The sequence below is a fragment of the Glossina fuscipes genome, unplaced genomic scaffold (assembly GCF_014805625.2).
Source record: "Glossina fuscipes isolate IAEA_lab_2018 unplaced genomic scaffold, Yale_Gfus_2 114, whole genome shotgun sequence".
Taxonomy (NCBI): domain Eukaryota; kingdom Metazoa; phylum Arthropoda; class Insecta; order Diptera; family Glossinidae; genus Glossina; species Glossina fuscipes.
In genome coordinates, this window is record NW_023998457.1 from 1,265,573 (window position 1) to 1,282,247 (window position 16,675).

At 32.7% G+C, this 16,675-nt stretch overlaps 2 protein-coding genes across 5 annotated transcripts in view; both read left to right on the top strand.

Annotated features, from left to right (window-relative positions):
* Positions 1 to 10,184, top strand: part of LOC119639928 (FERM, ARHGEF and pleckstrin domain-containing protein 2) — a 64,069-nt gene extending 53,885 nt beyond the window's left edge. Inside the window, exons 10-14 of one of the 2 annotated variants that reach the window (XM_038037653.1) lie at positions 6,886 to 7,151; positions 7,241 to 8,225; positions 8,293 to 8,313; positions 9,284 to 9,734; positions 9,797 to 10,184. In XM_038037653.1, the coding sequence (XP_037893581.1) occupies positions 6,886 to 7,151; positions 7,241 to 8,225; positions 8,293 to 8,313; positions 9,284 to 9,734; positions 9,797 to 9,869 (1,796 nt within the window). In that variant the 3' untranslated portion in view covers positions 9,870 to 10,184. The remainder of the gene's footprint in view (positions 1 to 6,885; positions 7,152 to 7,240; positions 8,226 to 8,292; positions 8,314 to 9,283; positions 9,735 to 9,796) is intronic. The other variant, XM_038037654.1, reaches the window with a different exon arrangement.
* A 2,017-nt stretch (positions 10,185 to 12,201) lies between these two features.
* On the top strand, positions 12,202 to 13,346 carry LOC119639929 (copper homeostasis protein cutC homolog). Of its 3 annotated transcripts, XM_038037657.1 has the most exons (3): positions 12,202 to 12,424; positions 12,491 to 12,562; positions 12,630 to 13,346. In XM_038037657.1, the coding sequence occupies exons 1-3, from the start codon at positions 12,289 to 12,291 to the stop codon at positions 13,181 to 13,183; spliced, it is 762 nt and encodes a 253-aa protein (XP_037893585.1). In that variant the 5' UTR covers positions 12,202 to 12,288; the 3' UTR covers positions 13,184 to 13,346. The 3 variants fall into 3 exon arrangements, with proteins under 3 accessions (XP_037893585.1, XP_037893583.1, XP_037893584.1); XM_038037655.1 differs by having other exon boundaries at positions 12,202 to 12,562; XM_038037656.1 differs by having other exon boundaries at positions 12,202 to 12,562; positions 12,636 to 13,346.
* Positions 13,347 to 16,675: the final 3,329 nt, after the last annotated feature.

Below are 16,675 nucleotides of genomic sequence, written 5' to 3' on the forward strand. Positions count from 1 at the left end.
AAACAGCAACAACAACAAATACATAACTTTAAAGCACTGTTTATTCATCAAAAAATAAATAAATAAATAAATAAATAAATAATAAAAAAAAACATAACAAAATAAACGAAAATATTTCAAAATCTAATCAATTAATAAAGATTTAAAAAAGAAAACGAGACGAATGAAAGCTAAAAATCGAAGCAAATTATAACAGATATAAAATAAAATATAATTTATTTCATTTTGCCTATTAATTTTCAACATTGTAAATGTTTGCAATAGCATACACATGCGTTCACATAAATCTTTCAGCAAAATTTTCAATTCAATTTGACCCTCGTAAACCATTTTTATTAACATTCTTCGCACCAGTGAATCTTTCATTAATATTCTCATGGTCGAATGTGAAAATCTATGAATATTATTTCTCATTACCACCACAAAATTATATTTGTTTTAGACCGGATTTTGAAACATAAACATCATATCAAAATATAGCTACAAATAGGTAAGTTTTTATTCTCGCTAGAAATATGTATACAAATGTATACAAAGCATGAAAAATATATTTATGTAACGAAATAAATTTAAATATACGCGTATAGTCTGAATTTTGCCTTCATTAAACGAGAAGCGCGCCCGTATTTTACATTCAAAAGCTAATTAGTCCTCGTGGCTATAAGTAACGTAAGCTTAACTCGTGTGCCATCGGAGTTAAGTGCTTCATGGCAAAACTGACGAGACATCTGCTTGGCTGCCTACTATCTGCCTCTCTTTGGTCCCACTCCCATTCATTTTCTCTCCCTCAAGCTTATTCACTATCATGTTTTTGCTTATCATTCCCGCTAGGTAATGTTCAAACAATAAAAAATCGATCTATACGTTTCTTCAATGTAACAAGAGAAATGAACACATTATAGTCGAGATAGGCCGACTATTAAATACCCTACCCACCTTGTCTAATAAAATTCTTATTTTTGCCACAAAACACAAACTGCTTATATTACAAATTAAACCTCTTTACAAATAAAGACATAGTTTCCGTAAGAATGATTGTGTTGCAGATGTTCAAAAATTGACGTACGCATTATAAATTCAGCACAATTAGTTTTTATATCCAGCTACTATTATGGATCATGATAAAATATTAAAACTTAGACTTTTCTGCCATAAAAAGCGACAATTTTCGGGAAAATGCTTATGTATATAGGATGGGATCCGAAAATTACTATTGTGGATGAACTTGCATCATAACATATTAATATTTACACTTTTCTGCCCTATAAACCATCAATTCTCGTAAAATTCCTTTTATAGGGTAAGATCCATAAAATAGGCCGATATGATCCAAATTTGGTACAGGCAATTTTTTTATCTAAAACAACTATTATCATCTGATTCTCATCATGAAACATTGAAAATTTGCCGCTTTTGACATATGAATTTATGTTTTCATTATATAAGAAGGGGTGTGAACAACTGCTCCAGCTGGTCCATAGTTTTGACACTAATTTAAAATGCCGAAATACTATTATTTAGTCACTTTTGAAATTATAATCTGTCCGTACAATGACTGTTCAGAATAGAACGTTATATAGGAATTAGTCGAAACCTTCGTCCTTGGGCCAAAGTACTTTACTGTACCAAATTTCATCAAAATATCTCAAAAATTACGTCCTACGACTTCAGTACAAGAGTATATGGACAATCATCAGACGGACAGACAGACAGACAGGCTTAGATCGACGTAGAGAATCGGCAAAATAGAAAGTGCGCCTATCTTAAGCCCTTCTGGTTGTTACATGCGCCCGCACAAACTTAATATACCCTGCACCACAAGTGGGGTAGGATGTAATCAAATTAAAGTGGACGAAAACATGAAAATTATATAACTCCCCAAAAATTAATTCCAAATACTTTTGAAAAAAATTATTTAAAATACACATGATATCCCTTATACGATACTATATACGGATGAACAAATTTACTTTTACTTATGGACAGACGGGCAGACAAGCTTACGAGTTGAGTCTACCTCAAGTTCTTCTGGGTGTTGCGTGCATCCGCACAAACTTAATACACCCCTACAGCACAAGAGGTAAAATATATATAAAGTCACTGGTGCGATATTTCGTGACATAAAAATTGCTTAACTCTGGCCTCTTTCGCACAAAACGAAGTTTTGGAAATGGCTGATAAATTGTCACGGAACCAACTCACTACATAATCTTCCCAAAAAAGCATCCATTTGTTTTCCATTCTATAAGATGAGCAAATTTGAAAATTTCCATTACTTTTTGACCAAATCCGTATAGAAAAAATGATCTACTTCGATAATATTCACTTATACTTTGCTTGAGCCATTTTCTAAATTTAATAATTTTCTTATACAAAAAAAAAAAAAAAACCAAAAAAATTCTAAAACGCCTCGTTGAGAACTGAACCATTCTTTCAATTCTATTCACTCACCTGAGAAAATCAAAATGTAATCATTTGTTTAAATAACATATTTTACAAAAACAAAAAAAAGAAAAAAAAATAATAAAACAAAAAATTGTTAAAAATATGAAGAAAAATTGCATTTAGAATTGATTATTAATTTATTCAATCAAATACTTAGTTAGGATCGACTTATACTTACATATATGTATAGATATATATATATATATATATATATATATGTATATGTATATATAGTACCAAATAACAACCGGAAAGAACAAAATGAACTACAATACCTTACAAACAATGTGTCAAATGCGTAACGTTTTACAAAAAAAAAAAAAAAAAAAAAAAAAAAAAAAAAACAAAAAGCTCAAATAATTCAATTAATTTATTAATATTAAAAAACAAAAAAAAAAACCCAGTACCTATTTAACCTTCCATCACGTTTATATACTAATTCATTTACATATATCCATATATCCGTACGTACATATATATACACACATACGCACACCTTTCCCGGAAACATAACATATAAAATGAATGGATGAATTAATTAATTTTTGTAATTAACACACTTTGTTTTAAACTTTTTGAAAACAAGAAAAAAAAAGAACTCATTTATTGCTGTTTATAAATAATTCAGCCTTTTTATGATAAAACAAAGAGAAAAAAAAATGAAAAATAAGTTAATAAGGATTTATTAAAAGCTTTTCTATTAAAACACATATGTAAAATAGACGTATGCATGTATGTATGTATGTATGTACGTGTGCCAAAGTATTTATTTAATTAAGAGAGCATTCAAAATGTGTTAATAAGTTTTTATCTATCCAGACTACATGAAAGCAAATATTTACGCAATTTTAATATTTATTAGTTTCATAAGCTGCAAAACGTGAAACAAGTTAAAGAAAAAAAAAAGGTTAAAATTATTTACAATATAACACTTAATTCATTAATTACTTTGCTTAAATTTATATTCAGGCGACAATGGCGATTGTATTCATCTCCTTTCCTTTGAACTTTTTCCATATATATTTAGGTATATATATATATATATATATATATTATGTATATGTATACAGATATATGTGTATATGTACATGTATATATATATATATATATATATATATAATAACATATTTCTTATCTATATCCAAATCCCAGATATCGTAGTAATTTCATGTTGTCTATTATAAAAGGCATATGTCTGTACATATACATATAATATATACATATTCACTATATATATGTCTATATATATAGATATATTACACATATATTCATCTCTGAGAAGAAGGTCACACATGGCTCAGATATTCTAGGATTTTCATGCTTTCTATTACAAAAGGCATATATATATAGCCATATATATCTATAGACATATATGCATATTATATACATATCCATATGATCACATGACTTAGATGACTTTATGCTGTCTCTTATAAAAGAAGCCCCTGATAGCGTCTCTGCTAACAATCCATCTCAGAAAACTAACTGAAGGTGAGTAGAAAAGAGATGACTTTTCTCAAATGCCTGTCTAAAACGAACTTGCGACAGGCTATTGCCACTATTTCAATGAAATCGAAGGATTCTGAAATGTAGTTTTTCGCCTTCGTTTTCTCCCTTATTTTGTTGCTAAGGTAAGCATTGAGAGCATTCGTCAAGTGATTATGTTTTCAAATTTGTTTTTGGTCATTTGCACTCACTTCTTGCTGGAGGATGCTACGGCGTCTCACTGCAGTCGAATGGGCGGTATAAAGATACTTTAAATTCGAGATGTCAATATATTGAGCTTACACCTCCCACGGTGCAGGCAGTCCCTGCCTTTCTCCCCACTCATAACCGTAACCGTGTTATCTTTATAGAGGCTCTCACCTGCACATAAGTACATGCGTATATATATATGCGATAGGCATAGGTCTACGCACGGTTAGAAGGGAAATACTATGCCTTTACCGACCCACCGCTCACTATAATTATGATCAAATATAAATCGTATGGCATGCTCCAGAAAGATAAAAAAGAAAACAAATAACTGCCACACATTGCCGTTTGTGAATATGGTGTTGGCCTCGGTCTCACTTACAAGAAACTTCGCAAACATTGCCTACATCTACGAAAATCTAAGTCTTCGGTGGCAGTTCTTGGACGGAGCTTTTTTAAATATCTTTAGAATTTCTATTAAGTTATCGTTCAGCATATCCCTAGATGTCTTCAGCAATCTAAACTGTTATTTCTACCATTTTTTCATTCCTGGAATATATACAGAGAAGCTCAGGATGCTTGTTCTTTTCAAGTGATTAACAAACTTTTTCAAAAAAATTTTTTCTGTACAATTCTGTCACTTAAACTGACGGATGATAATTTCTATAGCACAATAGATGTAGATTTGGGTTACATTTCCTTACAAAAAGTTCATTGAGGTAGTAATTGCAATATAGCAACAATCTACAGTTGATCGTGATCAAGTCAAATTAATAGAATATTACATATATATATATGTGGCTTCCGGATCATACTTCTAGATACAGATATTTACAGATATTCGTTATTATTCATTACTATTATTGTGTGGCCAATCCGTACTGCGACCTGAAAGTTCTATTATATCCAGCCATGCCATTAGCACTCCAGTTTCCATATTCTTACGAAGCCCTCCTGCGAGCATCATACACACATGTCTGGCGTTATGAAGTGTATGTCTTCACATTTAGTGTCTGACAGCTTGGCATTCACATAGGATATGATGGGATTTTTCATTCTTCCTGCATTTGTCGGTATGGGACATGCTCACGTTTCACACAGGTAACACCTGAGAAAATTATGATTCGTCTAAAAGCGGGTAGGTCGCTCCTTCTTAATTCCAGTAGCTTATATGCTACATCGGAAAATTCAATACATCTTTTCGCTTGCTGTTGTCCTGCGCTTTGCTTTCAATGGCAATTTGACTTTTTCTGCGCTCATTACGATACCAGCCTATTAATGTGGCTCCTTGGTACGTCACAGAAAGAATTTGGACCATGTCCTAGACAGTCAACCCAACTACGAAAAAACGCACATTTTTACCTCTTCTTTTTTTTTGGAATTCAAAGAATTTTAAAACCTTATCTCAAAGAGAAAACTATTTTTAAGCTATGGTCTTGTTAAAGTCATAAACACCTAGTTCACGCGCTCAGGCCTAGTGAATAAGATTTGATGGTGTGAAAAGATAAATTGCTTCGCAAAATATAGTTCGAAGAGTGTGTATACATAACCTGTAAGCTGAGTTTCAAAATCTGAGCAACGGCAAATATTTTAATTCGTTGATCCATTTATTGATAAGAGTTGCTTTTTTTTTGTTCTATTACGTTCGGATAACAGAGATTTAATCTGCGATTACCATCCACGCCAGAACAAAATCATGAGATCATGTACTCTATCGTAAAAGTGTCTTAAAAAAGTATAATCTTGTAATAGTTAAAAAAATTAAAAACATTTTTTTTTTTATATTTATTTGCACAGAATTTTCATTTTCTTTGGTCCTCTATATTGCTCTTTTTTTCAAATTGTTGATAAATTTCTTCCCAAAATAGAACGCATTTAACTAATTGTCTTAATTTATTAATAGGGCTTTACTTTGCCTTTCTTTTTTTTTTAAGATCTACTTACTAAAAAAAAGTTGAAAAAATCTCATAAGCAAAGATGTATTGTTCAAATTTCTCATTACATTAAAAAGAAAAATAAATAAATAAATAGTTATTAAAGAAAAAAAATTATAAAATCATATATATTCAACACTTTAATTAATCACAAAAGAAAAAAATCTTATAAAAAATATTACACAACAACAACAACTATTAATATAAAATTCATAAAAAAAAATAAATAAATAAATAAATAAAAGATATATAATGACAGCCAAAAAAAAAAAAAACAAATTAACACTCAATCAAATTCGTTTATTGATACTTAAAAAAAAAAAAAGAAAAGAAAATTAAATCTTTACGATGAATTATATAATAGAAAAGAAATGAAATTAAATAAAATCAATTAACTATTAACAAATTTTCGCTTAGTTTTATTAGTTAATCAAAAAACAGGTCCGTCTCAAAAGCTAATGCTTTACCTTATCGTATATTTAACCGTATGACATTAAGTCAGACAAATTAAACAGAATTAAATATTAAAGCATCGTCTTCCAAATCTGTTCGTTCACAATTCACAATTTATCAAGGAGTCGTAGGTTAGGCAAAAATTGCACATACAAGTTTGCCTCAAAAATTATGCTTTAAGATACGATTAATTGAATAAGCAGTAAGTTAGGCAAAAATTGCAGATAAAAATATTCGCCAAAAAATATGCTTTAAGATACAATTAATTGAATAAGCAATAAGTTAGGCATTCAATGGTGTTTTGATTTGATTTAATCATACTTATGGCATTTTATTGTTGTTTATTTTATTCCTTTAGATGTCTATCATGGAATAAATGGCAACATGTCCTTGGATAGACGCGGAGAAATAATTTCACCTCAAAATCGTTATGATTTAACGTTGGGCTCCGATAAATCATCGTCTTTGTCCCGCTCTGAAGCGGGTACATACGATGTAATTCAAGCCGAAATACAACATGCCAAAAGACAAGATCTTAACACATCCAGCCATAATAATAATAATGTAACAAATACTGGTGCTAGAAGCTTACCAACAGACGCTGAAGCAGAAGCTAAGAAAAGGGTAAGTAACTGTTCAATCGTTACTACTATTTTTAATTAGAAAAAGAATTGGCTTTCAAAACTTGTTTGTTTTTCTTTATCTTTTTTTAGAAATGGCCCACTGAGAAATCATATTTTCTAGCCAAAGAATTATTAATGACCGAACGCACTTATAAAAAAGATTTGGAAATTTTAAATCGCAATTTCCGTCAGGAATTATCATCGGAAGATATAGAGAATCTTCAACCTTTATTTGAAATGCTCGATTCCATGACTCAACATCATAATATTTTCCTTAGAGATTTGGAACATCGTATGGTATTGTGGGAAGGTCGCGGTACTCATGAAACGCATCGTTTAGGTGATGTTATGCTTAAGAATATGGCCGCCTTACCAATATATGACGAATATGTTCAAGCTCATGGCGAAATATTGCAGTGTCTTAATGAAATGTTCGAGACCGATAATCGTTTTCAACAAATATATAAAGATTTCGAGCAACAAAAAATTTGTTATCTGCCTTTAGGCGAATTGGTATTGAAGCCTTTATATCGTATGCTGCACTATCAATTACTATTGGAGAGAATTTGCGACTACTATACTGAAGAGCATTTAGATTATTCCGATTGTCAGGCTGTTTATCACTTATTGATACGTACTACGAAACAGATACGTGATCAATTACCTGATTCTATAAATTTTGTACAACTTTGCGAATTGCAGCGCGACATTAGCGGTTTCGATAAATTAATAATCACTCAGCGACATTTGGTTCGTCAAGGTTGCCTGCTTAAACATTCCAAACGTGGTCTCCAACAACGCATGTTCTTCTTATTTTCTGACATTTTATTATACGGTTCAAAATCACCAATTGATCAATCATTTCGTATTTTGGGACATGTACCGGTCCGCTCATTGCTAACTGAAAACGCGGAACATAATACTTTTTCGATATTTGGCGGTCAATGCGCAATCACTGTCAGTGCTGGCACTACAGCCGAGAAGACACTTTGGCTGGCCGAATTGTCTAAAGCAGCAGCGGATATTAAGAGTAAACCTCATACCCAATTGACGTTAACTAATTTGAAAAATTGCAGTGAGTATATTTCTATTAATAATTTCTATTGATATCGTAATGATTATTCTGTTTTGTGGCTGCCAAGAAAAGAACGGAATAGCTCCGTGTAAGTAAGTTGAAAATGACTTATATTAATGATTTTGATTGAAAATAAATAATAAAAGAAATCTGAAAGAATAGCAAAAAAATGTATAGGCTTTGAACCTAAAAGCAGACAACAATAGCAGTCAAATTCGTAAAAGTGCTTTATGAATAGGTGTTGCCAATAAGTATTCTACTTTCGCCTTTGATCAGGTTCCTCAACTGATCGTTAGCGCTCCAACCGCTGACCAATTTCATAAGATTCACTCGCCTCGTAGATCTACGTTTATATATTAGGTACCACTTCACGGTAAATCACTACTGCACCAATATATAAAACGTCGCATGTATGTTCCATTGCAACTTACCCCTTGGTATCCGCTATGACATTTAAAAAGTAATCGGTCTTCAATCCGTCGGCTAATCCCCATTTTAAGGCTTCACTTGATATTCCCTTTAATGATGCCCATACTTCGTCTTAATACATTTTAGGCTTTTATTACACTTGACATTCCACGACTACTTTTCACATTTTTATCCACGTAACTTTTTACTATTTTATTAATTTACGACCTTCCAGATCGTTTAATTTGCTGCTGTAACCTCTCAGAACATCAGCAAGCCCAGAGCGAATTTTCTTAGCACTTCAATCTCACCCCTTACACCCTACACCAGTTTCAATATAAAGGCTTACTTTGAATAACTCTATTAAACGAGGTGGCGCAGGGTACTTAACGCACCTGGTCCCACTATACCATTTTTACTTGTTTTAAACTATTAATATACGTTTATCTTATAAGGTAATTTAGTAAACTCCTCCTTAATAAGCTAACAAGCTCGGAAGCCACAACTTTATTACAATATTGTTTGCAATATCTCTTATCGAAGCGGACCGAACTAACTTGTACTCGCAATATTTAAGAAAAGATCGAAGATCATTGGGATTTGATCCTCATAAAAATGCTGATCTAATTTTCAACATCATACATTTTCAGCTTCGTCAGAAGAAAACTTAGATCTATGTGGCCTAGCGAACGGCAATACATCACTTACAGCCCAACAGTTGTTACAGCAACATCAAAATGCACAAAACAAAACGCCGCCGACACGTAGTAACACGGCTTTGCATGTATGCTGGCATCGTGGAGCAACAGTTGGTTTAGGCGATCATCTGATATCAGCTGAAAATCAACTATCCGGCTATTTGTTGCGTAAATTCAAGAATAGCAGCGGCTGGCAAAAGTTGTGGGTAGTCTTCACCTCGTTTTGCTTATACTTTTACAAAAGCTATCAGGATGAATTCGCGTTAGCAAGTCTACCATTGCTGGGCTACTCTGTTGGACCACCGGGTCATCAAGATGCCGTACAAAAAGAATTTGTATTTAAATTATCATTTAAAAATCATGTGTATTTCTTTCGAGCCGAAAGCGTACACACTTACAATAGGTAAGAAGGATTTGCAAGTAATAAATCATTATATAAATACAAATATATTTTTACATTTCCAGATGGTTGGAAGTTCTACGCAGTACTACACAGACGCAGGATTTTAAAAACATACAAGCCTCTACTGCTCATTAAGCATTCATTTCCTTAATCAAATGCTAACACACATGTGCATTTCTTCTATAGTATTTTCTCGAAGAGAGATATAAGTGTTTTCTTCAATGTTTTTATTATTATTATTATTATTATTTTCTTTTAAATTTATTAAGAAAAATTAAGAATATCTCTATGAACTGCAAATTTATCAATTAACTGTTGCAATAGTCACCCGTTACCACGCCATATGTGCCTTTTTTCTAGTGTTATAAGTACGAATTATTCATTTTATTTTTGAATATTTTAACTTTATCGTGATGAGAGAGAGAGACGACAAACAAAGATAAATTGCCTTAATTACTCATAGAAAGTCATGTCATCATTCTGAGGGAACATTGTATTGTATTTCGTAATGCTTTTTATTATTAAGTATTATTTTCTTTTTATATATATATATATATATATATATTCATACATGTATATATTGTATGTACGTATGCAGGTATTCCGTATGTTTTTCATATGCATACATTAGTGTCAGATATTGTGTATGTATTGTGAAAATAAAAATTTTATTACAAAAACTATCAAAAGGCATTTTCATTTTTGTATTAAACGAGTAAGAAAGTTTGCCACGCCCACCACTATGCTTTTCGCATTCTACTCTCCAAGCTCTTTTATTTGATACCCATATCACTGGTATCATTAAGAAAACATTTATCGCGGTGTCTACCACATTCATTTTAAAATGAACCCATTTTTAGGCAGAGAATATATTTTCATTTGAGGAGTGCACAACACAGCTCAAAACATTTGGTCTTGTTTGCCTTATGATAAATAAGCATTAAACCTGAAAATAGTGAAAAAATTAAATTTAATAACTCGTAAACTTTGGGTGGACGCGGCCGATTGGTTTTATTTTTGGACCTAAAGACTAAAGTGTCTTGTAAAGTAAATGTGGAAAATTTGTAACTTTTATCATTTCTAAGTAACGAACAAAAAACCCACATATTTTTCCACTACACGCTCGTGCTCTGACCAATCTGTCCAATTTTCAATACCAACCTGCGTGCAAAAATTTTCAATGCTTTCACCAAATTTGAAGTTCATTTTTGCGACCAGGAAAATGTTAACGATACATATACACAGGCACACATACACACATATACAAAAAAAGACAATCAACTCAGGATTTCACGCTGATCAAGAATATATATACTTCATAGGATCTCTGAAGCTTACATGACAAGATTTCGTTACATCTTACACTACTTATGGTACAAAGGCAGATTAACTTTAGATGTGCGGCTATGTGCAACATCCACGAGAACCAGCCTTTTGTTATACCGGTTCGTAATCATTTTCTGGATCGATTTCAGCTTGTGTATCCGCCTTTCCGTCTACCCGTCTGCCTAACTTGCTTTTTGCGTTTAAACTACAGGCCGCATATCTTTGAGATATCCTGATGAAATTTCGTACACTGATATCTTATGTCCCAGTGACGAACGTTGTTAAATATGATCCTGATCGGACCACCTTTTCAATTACTTCTCATATAAAAACATCTTTTAAAAAGTCATTATATGAATAGTTATAGGGTAGTGTAGTGTATTTAATGATGATCCGCGGCCTTTGTTCTCTTTCTATTCTCGCGCAAAACGGAATAGATTGGTGAAGTGAACTTATGTCCATTATCTTGGAAAGTGAAATGCTCCTCTTTCAAGAGCGAGGCAAATTATAAAGAGCTTCTTTAGAATGAAAGGTGTATTCATTTTCTCCAAATGTTTGCAAAAAGTGGAGAGATTCAAATCTTGAATCCTAGGCCTAAGCACGACTAATTTTATTTCAATATCTTTGTAAGGCCCCGAAACAAGTTTCAAAAACATCATAAAGTATATAAATTCTTGACCAGTTCAAATTGTTGCAGTGCTTCTAAGCATATCCGTCCGCTCTTCTCTCCATTTATCTGCCTGCGCAAATGTCTACTTGCGATAAACATTCTCCCGAAGCATTCTAGCGAAAATGGAGATATCGCCTAAAAATTTGCAGAAGAATTTAGAACCGACTTAAACTTTTCCAAGGACACGCTCACAACGCCCACAGGCCGTTTAGTTGCCTTACTTTTATTATCTTTCTTTAGTTTTTTTCTTTATATATATATATATATATATTTTTACTTACATATGCAACCGTATGATTTCCTAATTTAAACCAAGCCTTGTAGAAGCTTTATTTTAATTCTTTGCTTTAATTCCTACGCTTGGCAATCAACATGCGTTGCCGTCTTGTGTTTTCCTCCTTTTTTATATATAACGCAAAGATTTCGAAGAATAATTATGTTTCGCAAAAAATGGCAATTCTGTGCAATACTCCCCACTCTAAACGATATTTGTAAACAAAACTGTTCCTTAACTATTTAAGCAAAAAACGTAAAAATCAGCAAAAAAAACAAAAGTTAATGTCCTCCAGTAAAGATATCAAATTGGAAGTATGCGTAGATTCTATAGCCTCAGCTATAGCCGCTGCCGAAAGTGGAGCAGCCCGATTAGAATTATGTTCGGCTCTTAGCGAGGGAGGACTTACGCCAACAATAGGTATATTGAAATCTTTGAAAGGTTTTATAGCTATACCGATTTATTGCATGTTGCGACCACGTTCAGGCGACGATTTCATTTATACTGATTATGAAATGCAAGCGATGCTTACCGATCTCGATATGCTACGCGAACAAGGTTTTGTATATGCACTTAATTAATTAATTGATATACTTATTTAGTTATTTATTTCTTTACTTATTAGGAGCAGATGGTTTTGTTTTTGGTTCTTTAACTAATACGCGATCAATCAATGTAAAACAGTGCCAACAAGTATTAGAACATGCCCAAGGTTTGCCAGTTACCTTTCACAGAGCATTTGATATAACTGATATGACTCGCATGCAGGAAACCGTGAGACAAATTATTGAATTGGGTTTTAAACGTATATTAACTAGCGGTTTTAAACCTTCAGCCCATGAGGGTATAGAATATATAGCTCAACTTATAGCTAAAAATCATCGTGATATCATTATCATGCCAGGAGCAGGTATTAGAGTAGGAAATTTGGAAGAAATTCTTACAACTACAAAATGCGTAGAGTTTCATTCATCAGCCAAAAGTAAAGCGGATGCACCGCCTGCCTGCAATGATATAACGGTAACAGCATCAGATAATAACGTAATCGCTAGTAGTAATTTAAGTATGGATTGTGATGTTAGCACATCTAGACAAGATTTACTTATGTACGAAATGACTGATGCCAATGTTGTACGAAAATTGGTTTTCATAGCAAAAGCAATGAGTGAGAAAAATTAGCTTCGAAGACGAAGATAAACAATCAAGACATATATATATATATAAGAATAAATTTATAAAAATACGATATGAGATTAAAGGGCCATGCAATTACTCTTACGTCTTTTTCAATGTGTAACTATATATCTTTATTAATTTTAGCAATTTTTTATAAACAACACCATAGCATAATCGTTTTACTTAAATAAATACAAAAAAAAAAAAAAATACAAAAAAAGGACACATAGACAAGCAATTAGACGTTTTAGATGTTAAAATAAAAATAAAATAAAAACAAATGAGTTTTTTCACCTTCTCTTAAATATTATAAAGTAGCTTAAGATATTATAAGAATTAAAAAAATTTTTGTCGCAGAAGATCGAACATTAAATATGCCCCTAAAGCAATTATTCACTTATTTTCTTCATAGCGCACCGGCGAACTTGCTTTCACGTAAAGGCAAACTATTCGTGAAACACCTTGTATTAGAGCGTGTTCAAAGCTACAGTGGTTAAAATTTCACTTTCTTATTAAAGACCCTACTATTGTTCATATATTTTAGTCCGAAGATACTGCAAATTAAATATTATTGGCACACAAAGGAGACTTACAAATAGTAGGGCGTCAAATATAATTTATGCGATCCAAATATGCTTTGCTTGAACGTTTCTGTCAAATTGGGGCTTAAGACTTTCTCCAATCCGATCAAAATTTTTCACTTAATGATTTTTATCCACAAAAAATTGCAAATTTTCCGTATTCTGCCATTTTTAATATAAGGCACTATAGAGAAGCGATGACAAAATCGGTCCAATCGGCACATTAATGCACCAAATATCGTAAATATATTTCAAAAATTGCGGTCTATAGATTGAAGTCAAATATCTGTGAAGGAACATAATTGAAGCAGGCGGATAATTATGCTTAAATAAAGCCCGTAAGCCCGTCTGGATAGCCTGTCCCACAAGCGGTATAAATTGCTGAACTGAAACACAAGCTTATATCGCGCCACGCCAGTGAAATGTCTGTTAAAGTGAGGTATATTTTGGAAGCTAAAAAATATCGAGTATCAAGTTTTGCAAACTGCTTCCGAAGCACCCTCCCGTTTCCGGTATTTTCTTCGTTGACAGAGCCAAAGCGTAGTCGAGTTAATTTCAAATGCACATTCTCTAGGAGCAGTTAATTGGTCAATTTCGGATTGAGGTTATGTCCAACTATTGTTGGGTTCATTTGTACAGTGCTATCCCCAATGTCTTCATTTGCTTGAAAATGTTCGGGGTTAAATTTGTTGGGATTTTCATAATATTGAGAATCAAGGTGTCAAGGCATGGATTTACCTGCAAGTCCTGCGGACTCAAGTTGGGTTGGCTTAGCTCACATGAAAAATAAATACGCCATAGCACTCTAGTAGCGAAAATGTAACAAAGGAAATTTCCCGTGATAGATCCACCCTAATAACAATAAAATTATGTGTTGTATCCCTCCACAAACTAGATCTGTTGCTCACTGCAATGAAATCAACAGTGTTGTTCAGTGTTCGGTTACAACATTGTTGCTCTTCGTAGTTCGTAGTGGACTAGGCAAGCATTTATATTTAATATTCTAGAGCGGCTCTACATAGCTCAATGATAACTTCGTTAATTGTGGTTAGATGAATGTCGAGATAATAAAAAACCGGGAGCAGATTGTGATTGTGTTGATGTTATCCTAGTTAGTGCAATACTCGTTATCTGCCCTGTATATTCTAAAACGATTCCTTACGGCTTAATAATAACCGAGTTAACTATTTCTTATTAATTCTATTAGTTTTTATTAATTCTTTCTTTCAACGATTTTTTTACAAATCTATAGCTAGAAATATATCATCATCGGAACAATCATTTAAAAAAAATTTTAGCTCTTCGCGATCACACGCCGCTATCACTTCATCAGTATCCCATCCTGACGAATCGAAAATCGCATCCCGAGGACTAAGGTATATATCCAACTGACTATTGATGGGTGAAAAATTTGAATCAGGCTCAGGCATCCAATCTGGAGAAATTAGTTGCGTTTGAGACGAAACTGATGACGAGTTCAGATGTGAATTCTTCCATGTCCGAAATTGACTTAAGGTTAAAGGATGACTACTGTCTTGAGACGAACTTAGAATAGTTTCCTGAGATAGTAATGGCATCAGGACTTTTGAATCCTGTGATGACAATGATTTGTTCATTTTCTCCATATTATTTATATATTATTGAACATGAAAGGTTTATCACTCTTCTCGAATCCAAAATTGCCAGAACCGTTTAGTCTTTGTCAGTATACTTGCGAGACTGCCTCTTATATTCTATGTTATATGATCTCTTATATAAAACCAAATATTTAAAGGCAAAAATTCCAAGAAAACCCTTTTGTCGTTTAGCAATAAAATTTTCAGTATTTTTAAGGGAAATTCTTCACTTATCAGGTATTTCCTTTACATAAAAAAAGAAAAAAAAAATTATAAGAAAATGTAGCTATAACATTAAAGGCGAACAGAAAGTGGATAATTCAGGCAGATATCAAAGTCAGCATAAAATTTCAATTTTGTTAAATATATCTCTAAACTATCCGACATTAAGACAATTATATTCGGTCCTAGCCGAATCTTTTACACCCTTCACCCGAAAGAGAGGAAAAAACTAAAAAAATTAAATTTTCATTTTTAATAATGTGAAGTGGGCGCGGCTGTTTTTTTTTATTTTCAAAATAAAAGGTTTTATCGCATAGGCGTGTGGGCGTTACAGACATATTCATGGTAAAGTTCATTTTCGCTAATGGGAAAATGTTTACTACAAATACTACACGATTGCACAGACAGACAGATGAACATCCGAACAGACAGACATGATTATGACAATGGCCAGGAACTTGTATACTTTGTGTGGTTTTTGTGGTTGTTCTTCCGCTTTGTAAAGCTATTGATAAAAAAAATTCAATTTTTATACACTGTAATATCTGATGTATATAGGCGTGGTCCCATTTCTCTACAGATACTGGCAACATCGCCCACAGAATGTGCGTTCATATTCTCGTACATTTATCGGTTATAGTTTATGAGTAATTATGAGCAGGACATTTTTATTTGTTTTGAAAAATAGACGTGGTGTCGTGAGCGTGTCCTTGCACCGATTAAGCCCATTTTCAATATTAACCTGCGCGCAATAACTTCCAATTTTTCCATATAATTTGAAATCATTCATTCTTCAGCTTCATTTTTGCGATCAGGAGAATTTTTACAACAGACGTTACACAGACGGATAGACGAACGAACGAACGAACGAACGAACGAACATGCTTACATCGACTTATGCTGATCAAGAATATGTCTACTTTGTGACGTCTCTGATGCTTCCTTCTGGGCTTTGCAAACGTTTTGACAAAATAAATATACCCATCACCTAAGAATGATTGGTACAAAATTAACCAAAAGTTTTTCTGACTCTCATTTGATGTCACGCGTTTTTACGGCAGTGACTTTCTCTCTTT